At 38.5% G+C, this 27,993-nt stretch overlaps 1 protein-coding gene and 1 long non-coding RNA gene across 11 annotated transcripts in view; one reads left to right on the top strand and one right to left on the bottom strand.

Annotated features, from left to right (window-relative positions):
- Positions 1–27,993, bottom strand: part of LOC111259087 (uncharacterized) — a 125,742-nt gene that overhangs the window by 43,487 nt on the left and 54,262 nt on the right. For 2 of the 10 annotated variants that reach the window (XM_022830788.2, XM_022830789.2), the window contains exon 2: positions 16,943–17,179. The exons of 7 other annotated variants lie outside the window; for them this stretch is intronic. In XM_022830788.2, coding sequence (XP_022686523.1) covers positions 16,943–17,169 — 227 coding nt within the window. In that variant the 5' untranslated portion in view covers positions 17,170–17,179. Of the gene's footprint in view, positions 1–16,942; positions 17,180–21,131; positions 21,220–27,993 lie in introns of all 10 variants that reach the window. One more of the 10 variants, XM_022830793.2, reaches the window with a different exon arrangement.
- Positions 10–26,179, top strand: LOC147753692 (uncharacterized). Its single transcript, XR_015310434.1, has 3 exons — positions 10–564; positions 19,205–19,361; positions 25,230–26,179. It is a non-coding gene; the product is annotated as an uncharacterized LOC147753692 (long non-coding RNA).

Here is a 27,993-nt window from a genome sequence, read left to right as displayed (position 1 = left end):
CCAATTCAAACCAGGTCACCTCAGGTGAGTCAGCTGTCTGCTGATGGGGCCGTCGGTCTTAGCACCGTGTGAAATTTGTAATACGTTGGCCTGCTAAAGGTGCAAAAGTCTAACGATATTCATCTCCACGGCGTCGGAGCGATACATGGTTCTAACGCGAACGGGACGTTCATATCAGTGTCTCTCAGCGGTGTGTTTGCAACGTGCCCACACGCGTTAAGCGTTGCACAACTACGTAAAAGCTACGGGTTTAACTACTCGGTACTAAACAAGCGCTTAGAGCGTCGGCGGTCGAATTGACTGAGAACAGAGCTAGGTGGAGAAGCGCATACTAATGTTGGCCACCCGGCTCAGGATGTGTCTCATCGTGAGCGTACTGAGATATCGTCTCATACAAGTCGTAGGAATTAAGTCAGTCTTTCCGCATGACTCTTACCGCAACAAAATTACAAGGAGTAACACGGGTTCGTTGTTGGTTGCCTCGTAAATTGAGGACAACCTCTCCGAAGATTTGGCAAGGATTCTGGAACGGGCGATAGCTCTTCGTAATTATCGTCTCCGTCGGTAAGATATAAAAACGCATTGCTAACGGAATAATGCTATCTAAACCGCTAGAGCTGGGGTAGACTAAATAGAATGGCTGGGTAAATTTTAAGCTTAATTAATGAATGCATTCAAAATAAAGGATTCTAACAGTATAAATAGGTCATTATCTTAAAGCCAAAGAAAACACGCATACTAAGTTTAATGCGAACTATAATACAGCTACCTACGTCTACGTTGGAAGATGTGGTATCATATACCAGTAAAACACGCCAAAAAGCCTTGGCGAATAATATGGAATCTTGCTCACGGTTCGTATGTCATAAAGGACATATTATTTGTATAATATTGGACTTTTCGTAATATATCTAATTGACCCGCAGATTTTGCCCCACGATCGGTATGCCAATTAACGTAACGACTCTGCTTCGTATACGTCACATCCTACTTTACGAAGATTATATTTTGGATGGAGCGCCAACCGTTTTTTTGTTGCAAGCATCCTGCTCGATCTATTTTTCCTTCCATTCCAACTACCCCTTCTTAGATGTGTTCCAACAGTCCCCCTGCAGCTGCCTTGCAACGGCTGTTTTATCAGCTTGATCGAATCTTAACGAGGTTTGTACCTGTTGACACATCAACTAACTACAAAAATTGCTCGTGATTGGCGACCGACATATTCTCTATAGTTCTGTTACGGTTGCCTTTTGCCCAAGAATCCCGTTGTTCCCATTGTAATAATGCTTTCTCATATCGGAATGCTATAGTCATATCGCTACATACTTGTAATTAGTCCATTATTTTGTCCCAATTGTTCTCGCAGCAGCAACCTATGACCAGAATGCATGCATCCTAACGAGATACGGCTTCGAAGGCTTCAATATAAACTCAAACGAAATGTTTCTCCACCTGTATGAAGTTAACCGGGAGCCTTGCATGGTCTGTGCAGATACCTTCCCAAATCCACTTTTATCGAGTTACTAGTATTCCGTTCATTTACAAATTGACGCCGCTTTCCTATTAAAACGTTCTTGAACTTTGCGACACCGTGCTGCACGTACTTCTTGCGCGATTTCCGAGGCGAGTGCATTTGGCTTTAAAATTTTCGAATTTTGGAATAGCTGCAAACTTGTACAAACTTGCTCTAAATCCGAAGCTGGTCGGCTCGTATTAGATAACGGACTTTTCTTGTTTTTATAATGATTTGTTTCGTATCAATAAATACTCTTTAGGTTTCCCATTATTGCGGAAGTGAGTTCAGTAAATAACAAACTCTATTCTATTCGATCAAATCGAAAATATTGAAACTATTATCGATGGTAATGAGTTATCTACACGTATACATTATTAGAGGATAGGTACGTATAATCTACCCCTTTTAAGCGTGTTAGGCGCCGAAGTAGTTTTGTGTCTATCGTGGGAATCGGCTTTGCTGACATTGCGCGCACTATAAGGCTTAGTTTGTGTGACTAAAGCACGCCATTATAATTAGAAACTTCAATGGCTTTTTAAACCATTCTGTAGTAGTCCTTTAACAAAAATCAAGAAAAAATATTTGCCATCGCCTAAGAACGAGTTAAAATGCACTTTTCAAACACAAACGAGATCAGAAATGTACGCGTGTATTTCTAAAACACGTGCATGCGTACATTTCTGCAAGTAGAAAAGGCAGTATTTACTATACATTAATAAACCTATCTTTAATACTGTTAATTTGAAAAATATTTTTCGGTCTTTAGCAGATTTTTGGTTTAGAGCGCCTCATGTCGAATTTTTGGGCTGAGTGCCTTTGCTACGGGATTTTGTGGAAGCCACGCAACCTCCATGTGAGCCCTTCGAACCTTGTTGACATCGTGAATATCCTTTGCATGAAAGACGTCTTTCGTTTCTTTGCCAAGTTTGTAAGTGGCCTAATGATAAGTTAAGTCGCCGTGTTTTCGACTATAAATTTTTCTCGGTGTATCATTCAAGCCTAGTCGTTTTTAAGTAAACTAGTTCACTGAATATTAGCTGTTTCATTTTGATGCTTTGCCAATTCACTAGCCCTCGTACTTTGCCACATGAGCAATTCCGTTGCCCACTTCGAGTCGTCATGTTCACTGTGCAGATAGATACGTGGTGTCAGACATAGCCGAATTCGAACAGGTGCAAAACGGATGTATAATACGAGCCCTACTACAGCACTGAATGTTACCAAAATGAAAACCATAAATTTGTGTTTTTAGCTGCAAGTCTAACTGCTTTCTTCCTGAAAACCTACCTTTCCCCCTTACTGACGTGTAGAGGGATGATTAATTAAATTTTATAACCCTGTTGACGTGAGCTTTGCACTATTGCAACTATATCCTTTGATAGGTTCGAAGGGATAGCGCTTCGTTTAGTACTGGCTTTTGTGTGTCTTCTTTCACTAATGTAATTCCGTCTATTTTTGTGGTGTCATGCCATACCTTAGCAATGCCCATGAAATACGTTCCGATAAGTCTCTGCCATTCTCCGCCCGTCGAGAGGCACAGATCCGCATTGGTTGTTAGGCGGATTAGCTCGCCTTTATATATATATAATAAATGGCAGCAAAGCTATACAAAGAAACATCAAGTACTTTCCTAACAATCCCACTGTGCCAGACGTACGTCACTTTGCCAGTTTCGCTGTACCTAACATAGCCTCCTTCTGACGCAAATGGAAATAGAGGCATAATAGAAGTGTGTTACATGAAAGCTGAGCAGCGATAATCAAACATCACAATTGCGTTGAATATTCATCCTATGGATGTTGAAATGATCATTTTGGTTATTGTGACTGTCGAGACGTAAGTTCTTACGGCATATGTGTAAGTATAACACCATTCAGAAAAAATGACGATAATGTATTTGCTGTGTTACGAACAAGAGGAACCTATACACGCATGTGCTGTTGACTGGATTGCCACTAGTAAATGCTTTTAGCGATGCTACCTACCATTCTGTTTATTATGATATGTTTCTCGTGTGACAATAGAGAAATGATGCCTTTTTCGTTCTAAACTTTCTTATTTCTGCTTACTTGCGTATTTACACACTTTTGTGACGTTCCTAGTTGGTGGATCAAGACAACAATAGTACGACATTGTTCCCATCCTACGTTTCTCTCTCTATACTAGTAAGTAAGTCCTTGTACCTTGGGCGGACGTAGCGCTAAGTGTAGGGAATAATCTCTTTTTCACTTTTGTGGGGTGATCTTTATAAAGTATAAACCGTGCTGTTATTAAATTATTGCACGCGGGCTAAAATTGACCTGTGGCATATTTTCTTACGAAGGGAGAGACAAGACGTTATTTGAAGTCTTAACGTACCTTCTCTATTGACATATAGAGAATGTTTGCCGTGCATTTTAGTGCAGTTCCGCGAGGGAAGTAGAAAGAAGGCAGGAAAAGTATTGCATTACGCACGTACGGCGGCTGGCTTTAGCCCTGTTTGCTCGACCAGTGCTTGTCTTATGCACAGTATGAGTAGTTGTAGTGATCGTAATCGTCATCGTCGAGTACCTAGCCTTCTTGTCAATAACGCTTCTGTGTTTTCTAGTAGGTTTTTAAACCGGGACGAGTTGACAGACGGGCCCACTACATCGATCATAGGAATGAAACTGAGCAACCTTACCTATCTATTCATGGACGGTTAAGTTTGCTTCACTGTCGCTTTGAGAGACAAATGGGATTTTTAAGACAATACGTAAAAGCTAGCTTGCTGTCGGCACGCCAACCACCCTCAGCCTCGTGGTCCAGCGACATTTTCGTCCATAAAGTCAATCTCACAGCCCCTTGATCGCGTTTAAAAATATTTAGTGTCGTAGCATCATATGTCACTGAACTTATCTAAATGATTTATAGTATCGAAGCAAGATGGATCAAAATGATTATTCTCCTGCGTTAAAACCGAGCACTACAACGAATGACAACACATCGATTGTCTAAGAAATTTGTAGAGAAAACGTATTTCTCTCTGACATCAGATATCCTGTGAGTTTCAAACCGAATGTTATCCAATACGAAAGTGTATCAAAATAATTGAGTTACTTTTAATATCTTTAAGTCAGAACGTGTCAAAATACTGCTTTAGAGTTCAGCCGGTGTGATCGAAACAAACCATTCTATAAGATAATCGTAGTTCAGCAGAAGATCCCTAGAACGCTAGACTGGTAGATCTTTAACAGTTCAATCGAGATATTTTTGCTACAGAAATTCCATATACTATATGGAAGCAAGGGCACCTTAATTCAAAATTCAATTTATTTTCCCCAGACAGTCGAAAAAGAGGAAACTAATTTCACAAGTTTTATATTCTCTCGTTTACTGAATTCATATTTACTTAATGTTTCAAGCTGTGCGCTAGGTGCTGCCGTTCAGCATTCACAGCTTCAGACGGCTGATAGCTTCTTCCAGCACGAAAAGAACCTTCTACCTGTATGCAGCCGTTTTCGAGCCTACATTATCACTTGCTTCTGGATTTAGAGGGCAATCAAGTTAGCACCATGCCGTTTCGTGGCGACATGTCGTATTCTTCTGTGACCGTTCATTTAGCTGTGAGCTGATCAACTGATAGTGGATTTAAGCTATATCATGTTTGCTTACTTTACAGGTGATCTTTGAAAGCCGATCGTCTTAAGTATTAATGAGAGCGCCTAGACCTACGAGATAATAAACGTTCTCAGCATCTGATCGAATGTGCTTAAAGAGTTTTGGGTTCATTTTACGATAGTTGGCCGTCCTTTGTCAAAAGTTTCAAAAGACATGAGATCAACACTGATATCGGATGAATGTCGAATGAATAAGGCTTCGTGGACAGAACTAATAGCATTTGAAACACTTTTCTTGAATTATAATAGATGCGACTGTGGAGACCATATTTCGGTCTTTTAACTGACTGTAGTCCCAGAAAATTGTCGGGCCCGACTTCAAGCTAAATCGTCTCCATCAAGATTTATCATGATGAAAGTATGAATTGCAGTGTGCCGCTTATGTCATAATGATGATAAGCATTTATGAAGCAAACTACTATGGATATAATATTTTATGCGTTAGTTCAATACAATACTCGCCTTTCGGCCTTGTTTAGAAACTCCAATGCGAACAGCATATGTCCATAAATATCACCGTTCTATGAATTCACCTGAGGGCTTATTGTTGACACTTATTTAGGCGCAGAGCCTTTACCGATTTTTTTGAATCGCTGCACTATCTAGAGGATATAATAACTCTAATAATTGACACTAGTAGCTGTTAAAAACAGCGAAAATACTTGCAAGTAGTCAGTGCATAGCTTAATTTCTATACATTATTCAGTTAAATCCATGTCCATATAAACTGCGTCACGAAGGTCTCTATGCACGATGTAATACATTACTACATCCATTGACCATTCCATGTATAAAACGGGTTTTCAGTAAAAATATTTTGTTTATATGAATTCGTCATGTAGCCTCTTACGTTTTTTCTCATCTCTCGGCCAAATGATTGAATCGGTTCAATGAAATTCGACAATTCTTTATGTCAAAGAAGTTGTTCAATTTGGTTGCAAAGTCTCGGGCTCGCAAGAAAAGCTTCAGCGCTTTTTCGGCTCGAGCAGAAAAAATTGTCATCTGTTGGTTGAAGGTTCATCTATGTAATAGAACGAGCGAGCTCTTACAGGGCAATTTTTGCCATTTTTGGGGGTGTGGAGCCTAGGGATGTCATAAAACCGGACAACTCGACTTCGTGAACTAAATGTTTCTGAATAAATAACCTGGGAACTGAATTACATTAAAATTCTCATCGTAGTTTAACAGACTTTAGAAGGATACTTAACCATAAGAGGATATTGCTCCGTGCCGGGTAAAATATTGACCGGTGATAATATATATTGATTTGGTTTATTGTTCGCATTTTCAGGACGTGGGTAACCGAAAAATCAAGTTTTAAATGATTCATATTTATAGTGGCTACTTTTAGTCTAATTTTTACTATAACCAACTTCCTTTTATTAATAAGTGCAGTTATTGACTTGCAAGCAACGAGTGGAAACTTGACAGCCGAGTGTTTACGTAATTGTACATCCTGGAAGTAAGCCACATGTATAGCTTGGCTGTTTTTGCACTAAAGAAAAATTACTGACTGATTGAAAATGCGGTTGAAGTACGCGTCGTTAATAATCAAAATCTTCAGGAACAGTTTACTCAAAAATATGCCTTGCACAACGCATAGAAAAGGCCGATGCGCAAAATATGGAAATATGAGGGTACTTACATATGGTACATTACGTAATAAAGCCTCGCAGCTTATATACTCGCGCAAACACAAAGCGCAAAGACTTACTTAACTATAGGAAATAGTCGACAGAAATTTCGTAAACAAATATACGCAATGGCACAACATGCTCGAAAGGTTCTTGGAGATGACAGATACACACAACGGATAAGTGATCACTTAATGATTTTACAGATACTTTAAGTTGCATAGGCTTTACAGTTGATCCGAAGAAACCAAACACGTCCATGAAGATCAACAACGCGAGTAACGAGCTAATTTATGCGACTGTATATAAAGATTTAGAAGAGGACGAAAATAAAAAATAGTGCGAAGTGTCACCTGCATTGATCTATAGTGTGCGAATGGAAGGCATTCTATCGCTTCGGCTACCTCCTTTAGCTCTCGCGCCCACCTTCAGCCTCGACACGCCCCTTTCTCCATAATTTTTTTAAATTTATCCCTCTTTCTTATGAGTCCTTTCCGAAAGGTATGCATCGGCCTCGACGTCTCAACCCAGCCCGTAGCATCTCCAGGTTTCGTTTGCCTAACCACCTGCTAATGACGCACACGGAAATGGTAAATATCGCAGCCGATCGCTGCGCAGATGGACGCTTTGAACTTTTTCATAAGCCAACAGTGCAAGGGTCAGCTTGTCAGAAAATACTGTTCAACCGATTGGAGGTGGGCGCTGTATCACAACAGATATCTGAGGAATCTGACACTTTTTTACCGACTCCATTGTAAGCCAAATAATTTTTGCGTCTGTGGAAATTCGAAAAGGATAAAAGGATCCAAATAAGTTTACATTTTATTTAATAAACTCTGTTAATCTAGTTTTTCGGCTGCTCACCGTCAAACTAGTGTTAGGGCCTTGCTCTAATTAATTTATTCAAACGAACCTCTTGGACCAAGAGAGGTTATACTCCTGTATGATACCCGCATTGTACGCAGTATATACATGCTGGTGAATGTATCTCGCTGCTACATGATGACTTTTTTATTTGAAAAATAGAGAAACATTGTAAACAGCTTTACAATAGCCTTATTATGTGTGAAGTTCTCCGAAAAAATTGCTCCGTTCTACTGGAACGCCCAGCAACAGCCGAACTGTTACCAAAACTTAATTTTGCTAGATTGTCGAATCAGCCGTTCGTATTTGATTTTTTTTAGAGAACACATATCAGCTTTCATGCTTTATATGTAAAAGACAAGACTTCATTAAAAAGAAAAAAATCTTGTGTATAAATACTGAACTCAATAATTTCAAGAAGCTAGAGGGTACTTGTACGTCACTTTCCCTTTAGTTAATACACCATAACCAGAGCTGTTTAAATTAAGTAGATTACTTATTACGGTATGACTACGCCTTAACTATAATGCATATTCCGTATATCCGCTAGAGACAGCCCAGCGCGATATCTTCCTTAACATGAATTTATTTCGCGGAACTTTCTTTTATTCTTCTGGAGTTTTTTCCACATTGTCTACATAGTAACACGGAAAAATGGAATTTATTCACGAGCCTTTCTGCTGCTGAGTTTCACCATCGCAATCCTATTCAATACTGTGTGAGCATGAACCTGCGAATAAATTAATTGATAACTGAAAAACATACCAAGCTCCCTTCAGTCAATTATTTTTCAAATCGGTTTTTGTTTAAAACGGAAAGCGATTTTAATAAAAATAATATCCACAGAAATCACGCAAGGTATTTGCTGCAACGAAAAAAATCAGGTACAGCTGTGTCAGGTCGACCGAATCGCTCGAGGAGGTCGATTGGAATTTCCTCAAAGAATCAAGTATTGGCTCTTTCAAACAACAACCGTGCGTAAAAGCGCATGTTGTTCGCGTCGAAGCAAATTATTTACAACTATGTGACAAAAATGTACAGAGCTAAGCGTACGAAATTCACAAACGACAAACGTAAAGTTGGTAAAATTTTAGGCAGACGGGAGGTACTAATTTTACCGTTGAATCTCAAGTGCACGTTTGCTATCATCATGGGTATCGATCGACAAATATGCAGCAAAACGTTAAATAAGATCCCAATGCGTCTTTCTAAATGTTACATTTCTTACAAAGTGTCAAAATAAACATGTTCCGGCAATTCACGACGAATCAGAGACACAAGTCCTTTTGGCTACCCCTAGAGACCATAATACCTAATAGACCTTTCCTGCAGTAATATTTCTAATGAGTAGAATATTGTTGTCGGACCATTATAGATGCACTGACATAATGCGACGTGTTTTCGTTATATTTTTCATCCAACTTAGCGGAGTAATTTTTCATGTACAGTGTAACTATTTTCGTTTTGAATTCTAATATAGACCTCCTGCATTTCGGGTTTTATGCAATCGACTCAAACAGATTTTTCAGTAGAATCACACAGCTAATTCTGGCATAAAGTAGACATCGTAGGAATAGCACTGGACAGATTTCATTAAAATAAGAGCGTAATGGACCCTAAGCAGGGTCCCAAAACAAACCCAAAAAGGTCTAGTCTAGAAAATAGAGCTCTTTATGGTGTTACAGAGACAGGAGTATTTAGCTCTGGTAATTTGCAAAGCTAATTACTATAGTATATTTAGACCACTATAAGATTATGAGCTATGGTTCCTTAGTAAAACTAGACAAGCCACACTGAAGAACGATTACGTTAACAGGTAGTCCGCAGTTAAAGCACCTTGACAGCAAAAACGTTGCCGAAACGTTCAATGTTCAAGTTGATTACATCAAATGGATACGTTTTTCACTTGTTGGCAGCCCAGTCTTTTCTCGGCGAGATGAACTACCGAGCACCCTAAACAGTCTTAGACAGTCTTAGAACCGATTATATACAGACACCTCCGAAGTTAGGTGTAGCTTAAATGTTCAATTCAACTAATGAGTTCATTTAGCGGCCCGACAAACTACGTAAGGGTGAACAATGATATTTTGGTGTGTCCTACGTGGTATTGTCGCTACGTGTTAAAGCTAGCGCTGCGCTTGTCCTCATGATTCGCGTTTCCATGCTTACTTTCATTAGCCATGGCTGATTTGACGTAAGGAGCAATCAAAATCACATGAATTTATAGACAATGAATAGGCTGAAATCATCGCTCGATTGGGTTGTGACTGAAGCGTCCCGCGCGTCATATCCATGCTATGTGTTGTATCCCGAGCCACAGCAGCCACAAGGCCCTTCATAAGGCTTGTCAAGGAATGTCTCTTAGTAACAAATGTCCCTAATAGCCACCTCGAGACAATGCCTCCGAAATCGCTTCTTTCCCATTCAACGCTAGTTTCTCGTTTCATAGCTCTTTGATAGGCACCACATACCGGTCTACGTTTCGTCTGCGCTGGCGGCATGTGTTAGTTGCTTTATATGCCAGTAAATGCTGTGATCTTCAACACTTGAATCTCCGTTGGCAAAACAATAAACAGCTGCCTCACTGGAAATCTTTCGCCCAATGTTTTCACTTATTTTCTAGAACGTTAGTCTCTGAATGCTGGTTTCTGACACTGAGAAATATCTTCACATGACACTTTATGAGCTTAGGGTCATAGATATCCAAAGATCTAAACACGTAGCTTTTTAGAAAATGTTGTTAGTAGTGGATAATTTCCTTAAATAGTTCCGGATTACCTAATATTACATCTGTATTGTATCACTATTACTAATTAATTAAATTGAATTAAATTATTAATTAAACTGTAGTAGTTTTAAATATGATTTTCGTAAACCTTGCATCAAAAGATTCGACTTGCACAAAAAGCTTATTTACGAGTAGACGTTCGATAGTATCTAAAAGTATTGCGCACATGGAGCATATAAGCAATATATCTGGCTAATGAGTTGATAAGTCGATCCACAATAATGGAATACCACCTGATGTTTTATAATTTGGGTTAATGGGTCGACTAAAATTGTATTAATCTTTTGAAATGTTGCCACATGTGCGATCACATATAGATGGAATACAGAGTTTTTTTTTAACTCTTATAGTCAACGAAGTTGTTATTCTATCGCACATAGTTTCATACAATGCTTATTTTATATTTTAGTTAAGAGTGGGACTATATGGGCCAAACTTCGCTTAAGACTATCCCTGAAAACCGCCGCTCTTACGTGAGAAAAAAAAACTCATTTCAATATTTTTTTATTATGTGTCCTGAATGGACCAACCACAAAATGCAGAAAATTTTAGTTTACTATATAAATATTGTTGGTACACGTATGTCCATCAGACGAAGCTATATGTATATATATATATATATATATATAATCATTTACTGCCAACTTGGGCAGATTAAAAATTATGATTTGTCCAACATAGGTCCATACGAAATTCTGCTGCGCGGTGCAAAGCCGAACACACTTAAGAGTTCGATTCTATTCGAGAAATGATTTCCTCATTTCTATAGCGATAAAATAACAGAAGTACGTACACCGTTCTTTAAAGGCGACTTGACGGCACTAAAGCTTGTGTGACCATCATGGTCGTTCATAATCCCTTTACCAATAATTATTCAGGGTAAATTCTGATACACGATCGTGAGGATCATTAATGTGTTGCATAGGTTGGCAATATTGTTTTGTCCTGGGTTGATAATTTTTTTTAAAGTAATAACAAATGATACGCTATTGGCAACAACAACATGTGGTCCAATGAAAATATAAGATGTTGGCATATACAGATTCCCATCAAGTTGAGTTGTACCCTAGGGCTACATGTTTCTTTCAATTTCTCTGCAGAATCAATCTCTACGACATCCGGTGGGCGGACGTAAGCCCGATGTGCAATGTCCCACATAACCAGACTTTATTTTGGCCGATATAGTTCCCAGGATGCTTATGTACTATAATTCAATAGAATCGCTTTTATGCAAAGTAATTTGCTTTCAATTCTCTCTCGAGAATGTAACTTTGAGGCAGGCGAAATTACGGCAGAAAGTAGGATAAAATACGAAGAGATACTTAGCTGTAATACGTAGCCCGATCTGTTAAAATTTACTCAAAGGGAAAGACTCAGTAATATGAATGTCACCGAATCTGTAACTCGTGTGCACCTTTGTGAAAGTTTGATAGCACTCAGATTTTAAAGCAACGTTCCGTTGCTAGAAAAATATGCAGTGGCCCATGTTGGTCCTCTCTCTGTGTTTCAAGTTTTACGTCCGGTATCGCCGTTAGGCCTATATGTATCGAACTCAAAAAGACTCTTATAAATGCACTGTTTTTATTCATGCTAGGAAAATTATACAGAAGGTAGAGCCGAACACTTATGTAAGTACCTTTTTAACCTCAGAGAGAGAAGAAGTTTATTTGGTTGGCCGTAAACCGACAGCAGCAACTTCTTTTCCACTTCTGCATGTTAGAGAACAATGTCAAATTCCACGGCGACCATCAATATCGTCTAACTAATATATCAGCACTGTAAGAATGATGTTGCATGAACGTGTGTGCTTAATAAACACACAAAGTGTATTGCATAAAACACTGTATTTTTAGGTTTTAGCTATTATCAAGGAATAGTTGGTAGTTACTTTTACCATAAACGTAATTAACCTTCACCCAGATAAAATGTATTTAGTAGCAAAATAAGCTTCGGACAAAATCAGCAAATGACGCTGCCTCGTAAAGCATGCACGGAACGAAATCCGCGGGGCCCGTCTAGTAATTTCTCTTCTTTAGTACCAAAACAGGCTACGTTTTAGATAATTATAAAATGCTGACTCACCTTATTCTACAGTATCAAACAAGGATTAGGTAATCTTAATTAAATCTCTTGAAATTAACAGGTACTCACAAACTAGAGAGCCTATAAAAACAAGTGCTTTCTTTGAACTTCGTGTAGGTATTGAACTGAAACGGTATTGTATATGTAAGCGTTCAAATAAACAGAATATTTCGTCTAATTGAATATTTTTTGAAGGATATTATTAACGTTCATCTTATGTATTATACAACACAACGTACGCATCGTATCGAGAAGATCATTGACTCGGGGCAGACATTTCCGCCAACGACGTACTCTAGCGATACTTGTCATAGCATAAGCGTAGATGTCGGCACCAGTGGCAGGAGTATTCAATTTATCTTAGAACCTTTAAGAGGAGTTTGATTTCTAAAGAAGAAGGGTTAACTTGAATGGAACGAATTAACAGGGATGGGAGCAGTTATGACTGTAAGAAGTCATCATAGAAAAGATAGTTAGGGAGGACTTTTAGTTATGTTAGTAGTTAAAATCGTAATCACAAGGTAATATAAAAGTAAATTATTTTTTCTCTGCAAATGTCTGGGGCAGCTGTCTATAAATGTTTCCCTCATATTGGGAGACTAATCAATCTCTTAGAAACGTTGAATACAGGAAGTGAATGCAGAAGATTATCAAAATTTTTGCGAAAAAATTGTTACTTATCTTCAGTGAGATGGACTTTTAGTGTTATACATTGAAGCTTGGCTTGATTTCCAGTCGAGCGTACAAAGAAAGTAACACTAAAGGCCGCCGATGTTCTGTTATAACATTTGACGCGAATTGGCTACATTTCGATCAATTTTTGAAACTAAATCTGAGCGTACATATAGCACAATCAAGCTAATTTTTTGTTCAAACTAGAAATGTATTCATCCCTATACTTGTGTATATTTGTGAAATATTCCCAACGTCCTCGATCATCGGTTATGGCTGCCCTTCGAAAGCAGCGGTCCATCATGACAACACATCAATTTTAGGTAACCCATGCACCTCACATAGGACTAATTTTACTTTTTTGACCACTGGATTTTTAAATTAATCCACATACGGACGTAAATATTTTCCTGCAAACTAGTCGTAATTATAAAATAAAATTAACATAATTTGAATTACTGTCTCATTCAATGATAGTATTAAAATTCTATGGAAACTTCGACTTCCGATGGTTACTATATTATACTTCATATACTTCATATCATTATTATCACCACGGCATATATTGTCACAGATGTTGCTACAGTTTACGAAGCAGGCTGCTAACATATGCGACTATTTGACTACAACCTGAAAAAGGTAGACAGAGACTAGCAATTTGGTACATGCTCTTATTTTAATCTTAAAATGTACAGGTTCGGTTGAAAAGTTGAAAAAAAATACTTTTTCCCTCTAATGGATACGTTCCATTTAATGCAAAACAAAATCGTATGGGGCTTTTTTGTGTATTAACGTGTACGTACTTACCTCGCATGCTGCTGCTGCTGCTGGTGAAAAAGATACACTAACGCATATATTTTTGTCCATACATGGGTCTAATAACGAAGTTAAATCGTTAGTCACGTTGTATCTAACACGCTAAAAATATATTGAATATCTAGACTTGATACACCATTCTCTCAAACAAAATGATATGAAAAGTTTGATTTTTAGTAACTATATTCGACCTTTAATATGAAATGGAATACTACTTTTGAATAAAACATTTGTGTTAACTAACTGAATCCCTTTTAATGTCACGTTTGCAATTGATTGATTGATTGATATATATATATATATAAAATAAGACATGCTTTGACAATCATTTAGAACAATAAACAATTTAGACAAGGAAAACGATCAATAGTCTTCATTATCTAGAGCTTTTCTAACAAGTTAACGTGTCTCTACAGACGTGACAAGTTAATAATATAAGGGTCTCTCCACGTATCTTGTAGAAGCCTTTGGGCAAATGTATATTTTCAATAGATTTGGACTACGAAAGAGCAAAACTTTCCCTTTATCGACTCACTCTTCCGTGTTCAAAACATAAGTATGCCACATGCCTGCATTTTATCTAAATAATAGCTTCGTTGAAGTACGTTTTCATTGAAAAGATGATATTTTCCTCTTTGTTGTTATAGACAATTAAATTTGCTTAAAATGGCTTTTATTAAATTTTTCATAAACAATCGCCATTCCGCGACCAATCTCTACGCGGCAATTGCAACAAGTGAAATAAACTGACTGCAAGCCTCTTTTTTCTAATAAAATGGAACGCTTGATAAGAATATAGAGAAATTACAGGATAAAAGGTTTAAAATGGCCCTAGAGGCTTTAAGTTTATCTGATGTTAATTATTTGTAATAGATAATAAACATAATTAGGCAACAAGTAAAACAACTTTAATTCAATCAAATAACAATAAGTTCTCTCTAAGAAACACGAAGTCCAAACAACTTAATGACTATACTGATGGTGCTAACACATGAAGATAATAATAAAGAACTAAGCGTAAACTTGACAATTATAATTTCAGTTTATCTTTAAATTTTTCTTAAAAATACTTATTTTTTTATTTGTACCTTGTCTGCTAAATCTGTATAGAATAAAAGAGTTACAAATGTATAAATAATACAAATTTATATCCTGTTTCTACTAAATTGAGCAATTAGACACGTCATCAAGAATTATCTCTGATCTGTTGTCTGAAAATGAACTGTAAATGAACTTTTCCATCAAAGAAGGTGCTCGTAACATTTGACGTGATATTTGGACAAACTACCAGACTTCCCAAAGTATTGCCGCGTACGTTTTGTGTTTTATAGGTAGTGTGATATGACATGACCCTCCGCGTATTATCTCGAAGTCGAGAAAACCTGTGCATTATGGTAAATTTATTAACAAGGTGCTCGCCTAGTAAACTTAGAGACAGGTGGCAATGTGAAACTTAAAGCATTTATTTATTTATTACTATCATAAACACTTGCTTACCTACATGAGAGTGCACCGCGTAAATTATACACTACCTCTCAACGAAAGGATACATGCATAACAAGCACCCTCGTTCTCAAGCTGCTTACTAAAAAAAAAACTATGCAAAGGGCCCGGAAGATCCCATGGAGTTTACATTTGTAAAGAGCAAATGATAGCGTAGCTCAAGGATGGCTGGCCTCAAAAGCGTTGCTGTTTGAAAGCAATATAATGGAGGACGGGGAGATAAGAGCAATGCTGATCCAAGACAATAACGTCAAGAGATACCGACATCATAAAACGGTTGATCTTCAAGCCGTCATCACTTTGGGAAAGATACAGCCACAGGGATCGGTATTCTGAAGTGCCACCACGACGGCCTAGATCTGAGCATCAAAAACAGAAAACCTCACCTAAATGAAAAGGAACAAGACAATCATAATGGACAGGGAAAATTGCGGAAAACACAGAACTCAACGCAAACATAAGAATACTCATAAAAATAACAAAAAAAAAAAATAAGCGAAACGTGCATGGGGAGTCGAAAGCCGGGGAAGAACACTGAAATGTGCCCTCATGTATTAAAGAGATAAAGAGCCAGACGGGATCAGTAGGAGTCAAAATTGACGAAAGAGAAAGCTCAGGCAGAATGGTCAAGTATTCTTCGTCAGAAAATGAACCCGATGCAGTAAGGAGCCAATGATAAGAAATTTAGCACACCTACACGACAGAAATATAAAGGTCATTTACAAGGAGAACCAGAGAAAAGCAACAAAGATATCAAGGAAGGAACGATCAAACAATTCTTTAGAAAGGGGCTAAAACTAACTTCTTCGAAAGCAGTAATGGACGAAAGGTCCAAGCAAGAGTGGCCAGTAAAATGGGGAACAACGATCTTGACAAAGAAGCAGAAGGAGAGCCTCTATTAGCTCGCAGAAGGATAAAGATCGGTTGACTTTCACACCTTCTAAGCAAGAAGGTCTACTTACTGCTTTAAGTGCCCGAAGGTAGGGCATTTTGAGACAGACCGTTAAAAGAAAAAAAAAACAGAACAAATGCAATATCCCGGATGCGGGGTTATTGAGCACAAGCTCAAGAGAAACACATAAACGCCACGCTACTTCAACTGCGGACTGCTGAAAGGTGGCATACCTGTGCACTCGGCATGGAGTACCTGAAGTATAGCCATTATGTTCATGAGCAAAGATACCGTAAGAACCAAATTCAAGCCATTCAAGGTACCAAGAGCCGGAAATACAGACTGGTCAATAAGGAAAACAGACGAAGTGGCAAGAAGGAACTCCTGCCTGAGCACTGTCGGCGAACAATCAGCCGGATGCTTTTGGCCATATAACAAAACAAAAAGAGATGGGGGGCGGCAAAAACTATATGGACCAGACGAAAAAAGCCGCTCAACACCTACGACTCCCAGAGCCCTGAAAGCCAGACAGGTCACCTTGAGAAGGTTCCAGGGCCACAACGTAGAGGAGACAATAGTGGTGACGGGGGGGCGGCGGCGGCAGTCCTGCTCATTAGAAAACCAAACGAAAGATCGTCCCCTTGCAATAGAGCCAACGGCTGCGTCACTGGCAACGGAGGGGATGCGTAGAACCAGGCAGACCCGCAAAATCCCAAAGACGGAAAAAGGGATGGGTGGTAGTCGCTGGATGACGGGCTAATCATTCGGGCGATTCTGCAACCATGTAAAAATTTAGTAGGCAGCTTATTATATGTGAAAGCTGAAACAAAAACATTCTAGCGGGAGGAGACGTCAACGCGCGTAACCAAGTAGGGAAATAGCATATGAACACAAAAGGACGAGACGTCAAAGAGTAGCTAGAGCAATTGGGTCTGACTGTCTTCTTCTTATCTCGCTTCATGGGCGAGTAAGGGAAACATGTGCCATCGATCGTGTGTCCAAGAAGAGAAACGCGAAAGAAAAATGAGAAGCTGAAAAGTAGTTAAAGATGGCTTGCTAAGTGGTCAAATGCGCCCTTTCGAATACGGCAAATAGAAGAACGAGCACAGTAACATGCTACGAGCCATTTACCAACAGACAGAATAGTTTTAGACCAGTTCCGAGCTGAGATACAAGTAGGGGCAATGGATGTTAGATACGGGGGTGGCATCCAACGGAAGAAAATAGTAGATGTCTTGAGAGATGCTTGCGAGACGATTACAGCTAGTCAAAAAGCAATAGCAAACAGGCACTCTAAGTATTACTGATGTGACCCAATTACAAATCTCAGAAAAACCAACAGCAAGATACACGGTTTGTATACAAGGGTATAGGAAAAAGAGACTGGTACCTGAGAGATCTAAGAAACTCCTTAAAGGACGAAAAAAGATTTTAGAATGACAACCCGCAGTACCTAAAACAAGGAATAGAAGAAAGTCTATGAAAAGGCGGAAAAAGATATGTGGGCCAAGTGTTACAAAACGGTCGTGACACATTGAGAAAAGCTACAGCCACAGCTCCCAACAGAAATGCTGTAAAAAGTTGAAAACATTGCTTGCAAACTACCCAGGCTCGACACGTTTAACGGTGAGCAGCTAGGTTCAGAACATCTTGGAAGCCACGTCAAAGGAGATAAGCGAGGTAATAAAAAGACTTCCGAAACGCAAGGCCCCAGGACCCAATCGAATTTCAGCCAAAACAGTAAAAATCCTAATGTTGGAAAGAAACCCTAAATCTCTGAGGGCTCGGCATACATTATATGGCAAAAAAAGACGGTACAGCCTGAATGAAAAAAGCGACCCTGATTCTCATTAAAAAAACATGGTCTTTGCTTGGTACGTTAGAGAAGGCTGCAGAAACTCTCATAAACAGGATACTTGCAGCTGAACTAGGGAAGAAAGGGTTGGACACACAATTCAAATTGCTAGAGCGCTGAAACACGGGAATGGCCAAAAAGTGGAATGGCAGCGGAATGGAAACCAGTGGTCAAGGCAGTTATGCGCAGTGATTCTGCTAGACAAACGTAATGCCTTGACTAACTGGAGTCAAAGGCATTACGTCTGTACTATCACTAGAGTAGTAGGACATCATTAACAACATGGGCGCAAAAGGAATCTCTTTGTACCCCCACGAGTGTTCGCCTCTATCTCACCGCTAGAGCACTCTTGCACGGGCACACGACACTCGCGATGACTGCCATAGTATCTGTCTTCAGACTCCTATTCTAGAATATGACGTACAACGACGTCTTCATTCTCGACAAGACCAAAAAAATCCAATCCATTATGTAAGCAACGACATACCTTTGCTAGTCACCACTAAACGACAATGACACGCTGAAAGAAAGGGCGCAACAGGCTCTGTCTCAAATAAGCGTACAGATGGAGGAGCATGGGCTGGAACTCACCGTAGAGACTAATTTGATAGAAACATTGGGGAGAAGTCAACTCGTGATAGGACAACGTGCGTATCAAAATCAAGGAGTCTACCTGGTACCTCGGCGGCGCAAAACGAATCGAGTATCCACACAACCCCACAATACCCGTCTCAGCGATTACTAAGTTTACATTTACTCTTATGCTGTAGCCTAAAAAACTACTGCTGCTTTCCCATCGTCAACTTCACCAACTACAGGTCTTAGCAATTTTCCCATTCGAATCTACCTGAAATCGATCAACTCCTTGTGGTTTTTTATTTGTTCACTGCGCAAAAGTATAATACATTTTATACTCTCTGTTAATCTGTCTGATTACGTTGTAGGAATGAAGGATGAAGGAGACGACGACGACCAGCGCGATTCTTTTCCAGCTTTTTCTGTGGTTATAATTATTGGCGATAACAGTGGCTGTGGCAGAACACGACCCAACTAAAATGCGCAAAGCATTTGCCTGAGGTGAAATGTCCACGTTGGGTGGAGGTGAGCATCAATTATTCATCATTTCAATCGTAAGCGTTAAAGAATTGAATTTATCTTGTGAGTTATATTATTAGATTCCTTTGTCTATACATATCATGTACCGCGGTTGCCTGAATTTTCTAGAACCGTCACATGTTGTTTAGAGCTGATTCATATAAATTTCGTTATCATCATTATTTTGCTGCTTAAAGCACTAGTCATGTGATGCGATAGTCTACCTTTAAAAAAGTTTGACTTTTTTCAATCCTTTTATCCGGCGTATCGAACTGTACCACTGTCAATGTGAATCTCGCTCACGGAAAACTTAACTCTAGAGTGATGCGCCTGAAATCGTTAAGGCTATAGAAAGCGTAGCTTGGCGACAATGTTAATAGCTTGATTATAGGTCAGTCTTTTGTTGTTGTTATAAACATTTATTTATTTATTGCTAGCGTTCCATATAGAAAACTAAAATTCTAGAGGGCTAACTAGTGCCGTTATATCGCGTATTACCGTGTAGCGGTTTCGCTATGCAGAATTTGCGTCCTTAGAAAATACAGATCCACCTGAGATTTTTTTCTTATGGGAATATATTATTATCGCAAGCGTGAACACATACAAGATAAAGCAGAGCATCACATAGGACAACAGTGCCGACGTGTTGCATACATGGTGAAAATTATTTTGAGATAAAAAATGACTACTTGGCAGAAACGACAAGCAGGGATCATTTCTTCTGCAGATTTGAGCTTTGTGTCTCTTCCGTGCTTTACTATGCGATATAACAAGATTCAACGAAGACAGCTAACTCTGAATGCACAAAAATGCTCCATGCTAGCCGCAACAGCAACATCAATAACAACAGAGACAAATCTGTTGTTGATGATGATGATGATGATGTCGTTGTTGTTGTTGTTGTTGTTGTTCGTATTCGTGTACACAACATCGATGCCAACAACATCAGAATTATAAAAAACATCTCTATTAATGTCGTCAATCCAGCATATGTAATGTGTATCAACGGGACGGCACAAAGATACGCCTTTATAACGATAAAGAAGAAAGAACGGCTAATGCTGCTCTCTATAATTACAATAGCAAGAAGAAGAAATGAATTATTGTATAGACTGAAAAGTAGATGTGACCCAAATGGCGAACTAAGATAAAGCGAGACATAGATTTAGCCATGGACGTAATTAAGCTACAATCTTTGGTAGATTAGGTTAAATAAATGAAAGAATTTAGGGTTCACTATAAATCGTACAAAGCCGAATGCAAAATGGGACACGCGTAAAGGACGATATTAGAAAGCTGTATGCTTTTGATAAGTATGCTTGCCGCAGACAACAGCGCGGTCCTATCGCAGATGTATTTCCAAATAAGTTACCAAATATCGGATATCGTTTCCTTTATATGCTTGACGCATGAGAGGGTATGCAACACTTTCCTCAGGTACATAAAAAAGTTTCATCCTCACAAGGAAAAATCCTTCATTTTATATGACTTGTCATAGCCTTAATTTAAAGATACTCTCGTTAGTTTCCTTAGTCAGGTCCGAAGACCTTAGCTAGCTTCTGTATTTCGAGTTTTATAATCCGGTATCGCCATTAGGCATACCACGAGACGGCTGGCTTCCAGCATGAAACTGAGTGTGTCTCAGCTATTACGGGGGCTTTGCCCAGCCTAGCACGCTAAAAAGTAAGTCTCTAAATATAAGAGACCACTATGACATCATTACAATGTAGTAATGAGGTATGATAATATACAATAGTGGATGCAACACACAAATACCTCATCTCAACATCCGACTCTTAGTAGTTGTTCATCGCTTTTTCGTATAGAAGTTAGATGGCATCAGGATCACATTAAAACTGCTCACCTACAACCAAACAATTTTTCTTATTAGCTTCGAATCTCACTTTAGCTGCTTGCTGCGTAAACGTACATCGAGGCCCTAGAAATTCTAAAAAGAGTCGGATAGGTAATCCCATGTAAATTTTACAATCCAAAAAACGACTGTAAGGACAAATTTCCCTAGTTTCCCGGTTTGAGATAATCCGGGCGATTTCTTCTGCTGCAATTTTCTCTTTTATATTGGCTCAATACACGAAGCTTCAAACGACCTGAATATTTTGTGAGATTCTTCAATGCAGAAATCCAATACACCGTAATCTTTAATTCAACTCACACATTCAAAAAGCTATTTTCAGCAGTAATATCAAAATGTAAATAGTGAAAAAATGATTGAATCAGTTTTTTATTATTGTCAACGTCTTATAATTATAGTAGTGCATTCCAATCCTATTTTTCGCATCATTTTCGCAGCAGCGGTAACCAGCGATAGTTAACGTGGCGTTGGCGATAAGAAAGTATTTTCTTATCTATCTCATTTGACACAACTCGAGGACTGTAGAGAATTCTATATGTGTTTTGATTCAATCACTATTTCAACATGTCAGTTATCATCATGGATAATACTAAATTGACGAAAGTGTTTTTGTAAAAGATGTTTTATATGCACGTTCTATGATGTGAATGTAATGTCCATTGCATTTTATTGACCTGTTAGTATTTCGTTTTTGTTGAAATCATTTTTTGCTTGTCGAATATCACTAAATGATTTCAGACAAAGTGATGCAGGATTTTGTCTCGCTCTAAGGTTCTAGTGAATTTCCATAGGTAGTTTAGGATTTCATAAATCCCCGGCCTTTTCGATCAATGCCTAGATAGCACATCGGTGGCCTAAAAACCAAGAGAATACGTTGAGTTTCCGACGAGTTAATTTATTTTGATAAAAGAATAAGCGTCCAAATTACGTTCAGTGTTTTTTTCCGCCAATTAGATTTTGCAGTACATTCGTAAACTAACGATGTACATCGCTAACCGAAGGCAGAGGCTCGCACAGGCTCAGATTAGGAACCGTAAAATAGAACCTGAACTGTACCAGATGATATACGAACAGGCCCTTCAAAAATCATGACAACTTGATGGTATTAATAAAACAGTTTTTAAAGTTGCATTTGCATCCAACATTTCTTCACTTCCTTAAGCTGTAAGACTATCTCTTTAGATATGAAGTAGGATTTTGATAGAAATAGAACAGAGAATACATTGTCTGTGTCGTATACTGTACGATATACTGAATTCTAAAACAGAGCTGGTTCGGAAAACAGAAGCCCATTTGCCTATTTAGTGTTTTGGAAATGCTCTCGTAATCAATAGGGTGCGTGAAGCAGCTAGCTACAGAAGTTAATATATAAAGAATAAAAACAAAAACATCAACTTTCTACTGTAGCTGTCCGATACAAATAAACACCAATAAGCTACATGTATAAAGGTTCTATGGCTTATATATAATCAAAAGCGGGTTGCGCCGTATATTCACCAAGAGGTTAGCGGATTGGATAGCGTCGGGGGTCTGCCATCTATGACCAGATCTTTCAAAGCGGGACCCAACATCTCGAGGAGATTATTGTTTCACTGAAGCTGTATGTATATACAGGATCGGAAACCCTATGATAAAGGCAAGGTGTGAGGCGGATGCGTAAATTGAGATACTACAGATATGTATACATTAATTTTTTTGTTCTGCCATAGGTATGGGCTTCGAAAATATCGGCTAATATTCTTTAGCTGATGTGGTAAAAGCCATAGTTGATTCTTGCTAGACCGACTGCTTACAGCGTAAAACGCATTAGAATGTCATTGTAGTGCAATATTGCTAACTTGTTCATCACACCTTATTTAGACAAATCTCGGTAGTATATTAAACTCTTAAGCATTTTGGAATTGTTATTGGTGACGAATGTCATCTACTAAACTCTTACGTACCCGTATCGTATGCGACAAACGTTATCTCATATAGAATAATAAACTGATTTTATAATGATCCGACATTTCGAGATGCACTCGTACGTATTTTAGATACTGTCACTCGGAGTTTTAGCACGCAGGCTGCTATGGGCCATGGAAAACGGGGAAATTCCAGTGGCTGATAAGTACAAGGTTTCTTTTGGACCCAGAGGGGCCGAAACAGCTTGCCATATGAACTTTGTCGGAGCATTTACCAGTAGGAATGTGAGCCATTCGTTTCAAAAAGATTTGAAAAAAATTCTAAACTGAATGGAAGTACCTATAAGACCGCCTACGCACGTGCATGACCATGTACTGCGAGCGATGTCAAAAATGCAGGACCTATAGTCGTAGGCCGCAGTTCGAAAGGAGCTGAGTGAATAACTTACCATCCACATAGGAGAAATTCATAGACTATAATATAGCACAGTTTGATTGAGACTAAAAGGACTATGCCTACGAAAAAAATACGAAAAGTTCACTATATCGTAATTTATATTGAAGGAAATATTAGGAGCACCAGTTGCTTTTCAATAGCGAATTGCGTTTTCGTAGAGAAATCATCACCTAGAGCTTTATACGTGCTCCATATGTAGGTATCGGGCAGGTGACACAGATATATTTCGAGCCTTTAACAGGTCCTAATTTGCGTTTTCTCAAATCCATCTCCTACACCAAGTTAAGTTACGCATACAATAACGGTATTTCTCTATATAATGCATTCGATCCTTGATCGTCACGTGTTAACGCTCAACCAAGATAGGAATTTACCCCCTCTACTAGATATTTTACATAAGACCTAGATTTGGGAATTAAGTAACCCAATCAATTAAATGTGGTCTCTATCCTCGTCAACCTTACACGGATTGTTAACGAGGGTCGGAAAATTTTTTCCAGCTTCCTGATCCCTCCACCAAAATGTCTCATTCGGCTATCGAACGCTGGTTGTTCTTCTAACTTACCATATACGCCTCACAGCAAGGTTTTTCCTTTATTGCTGTTAATTCTTGCGTAACTTGCACTTATAATGTTTCAAGAAATACGTCATTATTATAGCCATCGTATCGTGCAATGCGTTGTTGTTCAGCTTATGTTACCTACTATTATTTTTAGTTTGTAATGCACGAACTGCCGGCAAGCTCCATACAGATCCTCTGTGAATGTGTGGCTCACAACAATTACATAAGTGTATCTCATTTTCGTGCAGTTTTTAAAGCGTAGTCGAATTTCGAAACTAAAGTCGTTGCATATGAAGATAATCATCATCACTTCATACGCAATCATCTTAATAAATATATTCCCATAAAACATGATGACGCTACTAATCTTTTGAAAATACCGGAAAGTCATACTAGAATTAAACAGTTACAACTGTATGTAAACTATTGTAAACTATAAAAGTTAAGTTATTAAGTAAGAAAATCTTAAAGTAGGCTTGAGTGATGTTCAGACCGATCGATGTGAGCCTTTCCTAGATCACTGAAATTCAGATTAAGTGCATTTTCATTGCAACCCAGGTAAGCTTCTGTCAGCACCCTAATTCCTCTCTAGATTTTTTCGATGAATTTTTATAATGGCTTATGATGAAGCATACTACACGTTAGATGCGGGCTATAGAACTCTCTATAATTATACGTGACTCGTAATCTCTGTTCCTCAATATTATGTAGTAAACTGAGGTCCTCTTTATGATCCGTTACATAGCATGTGACGTATGTACACATATAAGCCTATATTCTAATTGCATTCTAACAATTATTGTATATCATTGTTTCTTTAACATTTCCCGGAACGCCGTTTTCGTCTCTAAATTAATTATGCTCTGATTATGGAAATCCCGTTAAATTTTCAAAGCGAGCCTACCTTAATCAAGTTCGTAATGTAGGTATACATTTAATCTATACTCTGCTTCGTGTTCTTTCCTTATCTGAAGTTGTTATATTTACTGTTCGTCTATCACGTGAAGAGTGCATATAATTCCAGAGAGATTTATTGTTATTTAAAATTCGCAATGACATTCCTTTCTCCATTTTCCAGGAATTCGATGCTCGAGCTAGAGAAGGTCCATACAGGCAATGCTGTGCGTTGAATCTGTCCGCGACCTCCATATACATCCTGCTTCAAAACAAACATTGGCATAACAAACTCTTGGGTTCGCGAAGCTATTTGTCACTCTGAAATTCTAAAAAAATTATCTGGTAGATAAGTCGGAAATGTGCAGGAAATATGCCATTGAGAACATTTATTTCAGGGGGCCCGCCGTCGAAAAACAGACTAAGCACTCCAAGGTGAGATATTGTGAATATGCCGCCAGCCACTACCGTCATGTCTAGAAGAAATGTCATGCGCGAGTTCACCTCGATAAAGTCGCGACGGGGACTCTCTTATATTATACGTACAGCTCCGCCATAGAGGCCTCTTGGCCTACCAGAAGACGCTCATTTTAGATTTCGAACTGAAGAATCATAGGAAACCCAACTCTTCCTCTAGTTCTGTCGGGTTTGTCTTAACACGATAATGCGAAAGGCAGGTAAACCGTAAAAAAAACTATGTTTCAAAATAATCCATATCATGTCGAATATCGTCAACTGACGTCAGTTTTCACTTCATGGCCAGGTAATAAAGCCAGGACAATAAGCACATATTTACAGTATATCCACAAGAAGTTGGAGCATTTACGTGGTGGTTTAGGGCGCTGCACTCAGCTTTAACTTGGACTAAATGGTATTCTCACTCAGCGTTTATCCAACGTCAAATTAAATTCCACCAAATGGGCAAATTGCAGATGGTAGTTGTTTTCAGTTAGTTAATATTTTCAGTGATATCGGCGTGTAATTAAGTGAGTGTTAGCAGCCATTGTTGCGCAGAAATGGCAGGATGAATCTAAGGAGGCTTAGTAGTTTCGAGGAAGGACCTCAGACTGCGAACGGATAAGAATAACAGGACCGATTATCTACGGAAATGAAATCGATTAGAACCCCACTCTAATAATATTTATGACGGTCGAATAGCGGCCAACTAAAAAAAAAAAAAAAACTGTAGTCCAATGACTTCTTTCACAATATAGTTTAAGCAGTTCTTGTGTAACACAGGTTGAACACACTTATTCATGTAACGTAGGGGGATATATCATCGCGGACGATTCTGGTGGCCGTCATGGTGTTTGTAAACGGTCGTACGGTATCATTTTCAGATGTGGTTAATGAAAAAGAAAATGCTCTGCTCAGCAATCGAATTAACACTATGTTCGAAGTACGAACGAGCCATCTGAAGCACTACTTGAGTGCAGCATCGGACACAGTATTTAAGATACTTCTTAGTATGGTTTTATACGACCCGTCGGTGTGTTAGCGTCTTATTTCATCGTGAAATGAGTTTGTCTCATTGTATTCGATAGTTATAAACCTTCCGCTCTATGCTCAGTAGTTATACATATACATAGATAGCTTGGTCTCGGGTCCGTTGGAAGCTTTAAGGCATATTGAGCCTACTTATTTGATTCCTATTGACTTTGCTATATATTCCAATGTTACATATCATAGTGAGAGTGATAGGATTTAACGAGCACAAAGTGAACTAGAAACCTGCTTTCATCGTTTTCGGCAGCCGCCGGATATTCTGAATTAACTCATAGTGTGGTTGAAAATTAGGTCCTTCTACGGTTTAATATTTATCTTATGTACTTGAGCTTTGTTTTGATGATGAATTGACAGATACGCTCTTCATAGGGCATTTCATTTTATACTACTGTGCAATTCTTTCGATATCTAGTTAAAACGGAGGTGCTCAATAAGTACAAGGTAGACCAGATAGGACGCTTGATAAATGGAAGCCAATTGAGATTAGACCTCGAATACATGAAGAAATTTGCAGCTATTATAAAGCTACAGCAAAATACTTCGGACTACCGAAAATCAATAGATTTTTTGGACATACACTTCCAGTGGATTTTTTTCTGTTACTGGAAGCCGCTTTGCGAATATTTTCCTTCCTGTCCTAGAAAATAGTTAATCTCGGTTACGAATAAGTTATCATCGTTCCATCCCTTACATTTCAAGCAGTCCAAGTACATGTATATGTTAGAAAAGTAAGGCAGAACTGAATACTTTCAGATCCTAATCCTAAATCTAACTGTCTTTGACAAGCAGTCAAACAAGCTGGGACATCGGTGGAAGCTACCAGTCACTAAGGAAGCTATTAAACTTATTTTTAACAACGTTGTTAGAAAAAAAATAGAGACATAAAAAAGGTGAGTTACTTGTGGCAAATAACTTTAGCAAAGTCTTTGCTTGGTCTTCATTTCGAACTCTTTGGAAATATAAGCTAAGCCTTTACTGTCCTCGTTCGCTAATGTTGGCGATCCCATAAAGACAGCCGCTGTAGATATCATTCTATAGAGACGCAGTATCAACTGAAGAGCACATACTCGTTCTGTTTGCTGATCTCTATGAATTTCTTTTTTCATATCGTATATGTCGAACGACTTTTCAAGGTTCTGGGATTAGCTCTTCAATAAAGTTACTATCTGATGGGTGCAACCTATTTTCAAACCAACCATTTTACCTTTAAATTTGTCATTCCATTGGTACTGTCACTTTGAGTTAAAGTTCGAAACTCTACTAATTTCACTACTAAGCTTGTATCAAATTGGTAAGGACAACTACGTCAACAACGACCTGCTGAAGAGACGTAATCGGTAGAAATGGCGAGAAACTATATGATTTTAATAAGAGTAAACTAGAAAGGTAATTAAAGATATACATTTAAACAGCTTTATAAGCAGCAATGTCAACTTAACAAT

Source organism: Varroa jacobsoni, unplaced genomic scaffold, assembly GCF_002532875.2.
Source record: "Varroa jacobsoni isolate VJ856 unplaced genomic scaffold, vjacob_1.0 scaffold_291, whole genome shotgun sequence".
NCBI lineage: Eukaryota > Metazoa > Arthropoda > Arachnida > Mesostigmata > Varroidae > Varroa > Varroa jacobsoni.
The sequence above is the reverse complement of the archived record's forward strand: the minus strand, read 5'-3'. Positions and strand labels throughout refer to the sequence as shown.